This window comes from Penaeus monodon, chromosome 15, assembly GCF_015228065.2.
Source record: "Penaeus monodon isolate SGIC_2016 chromosome 15, NSTDA_Pmon_1, whole genome shotgun sequence".
NCBI classification, from domain to species: domain Eukaryota; kingdom Metazoa; phylum Arthropoda; class Malacostraca; order Decapoda; family Penaeidae; genus Penaeus; species Penaeus monodon.
The window spans coordinates 40,620,307-40,620,556 of record NC_051400.1 but is presented as its reverse complement, the minus strand read 5'-3'; the positions used below and the strand labels follow the sequence as shown (position 1 = coordinate 40,620,556).

General features: G+C 47.2%; 1 protein-coding gene across 1 annotated transcript in view; it reads left to right on the top strand.

Annotated features, from left to right (window-relative positions):
- The window catches only part of LOC119582372 (organic cation transporter protein-like), a gene marked incomplete at its 5' end in the record, with an annotated part of 41,030 nt that overhangs the window by 3,819 nt on the left and 36,961 nt on the right, over nucleotides 1-250 (top strand). Inside the window, 1 exon segment of the mRNA XM_037930586.1 lies at nucleotides 114-249. Coding sequence (XP_037786514.1) covers nucleotides 114-249 — 136 coding nt within the window.

Sequence of the window (250 nt, the reverse complement as noted above, 5' to 3'; positions counted from 1 at the left end):
CGTATACTTCTTTTACCTAGAGAATAACAAACCCATCAACCAAGGAAAATACAAATATACATAAAAAAAAACACGCACACACAAACACGCCCTTCCTTTCCCTTGCAACGTAGGTTCATGGACGAGTCTCCGCGATGGCTGATGGTGACCGGGGAGCACGAGAGAGCCCTGAAGGTACTGAAGAAGGCGGCGAAGTGGAATAAGGTCTCGCTTCCTCCTCAGAACGAACTTCTTACTCTCATGAAGGAGG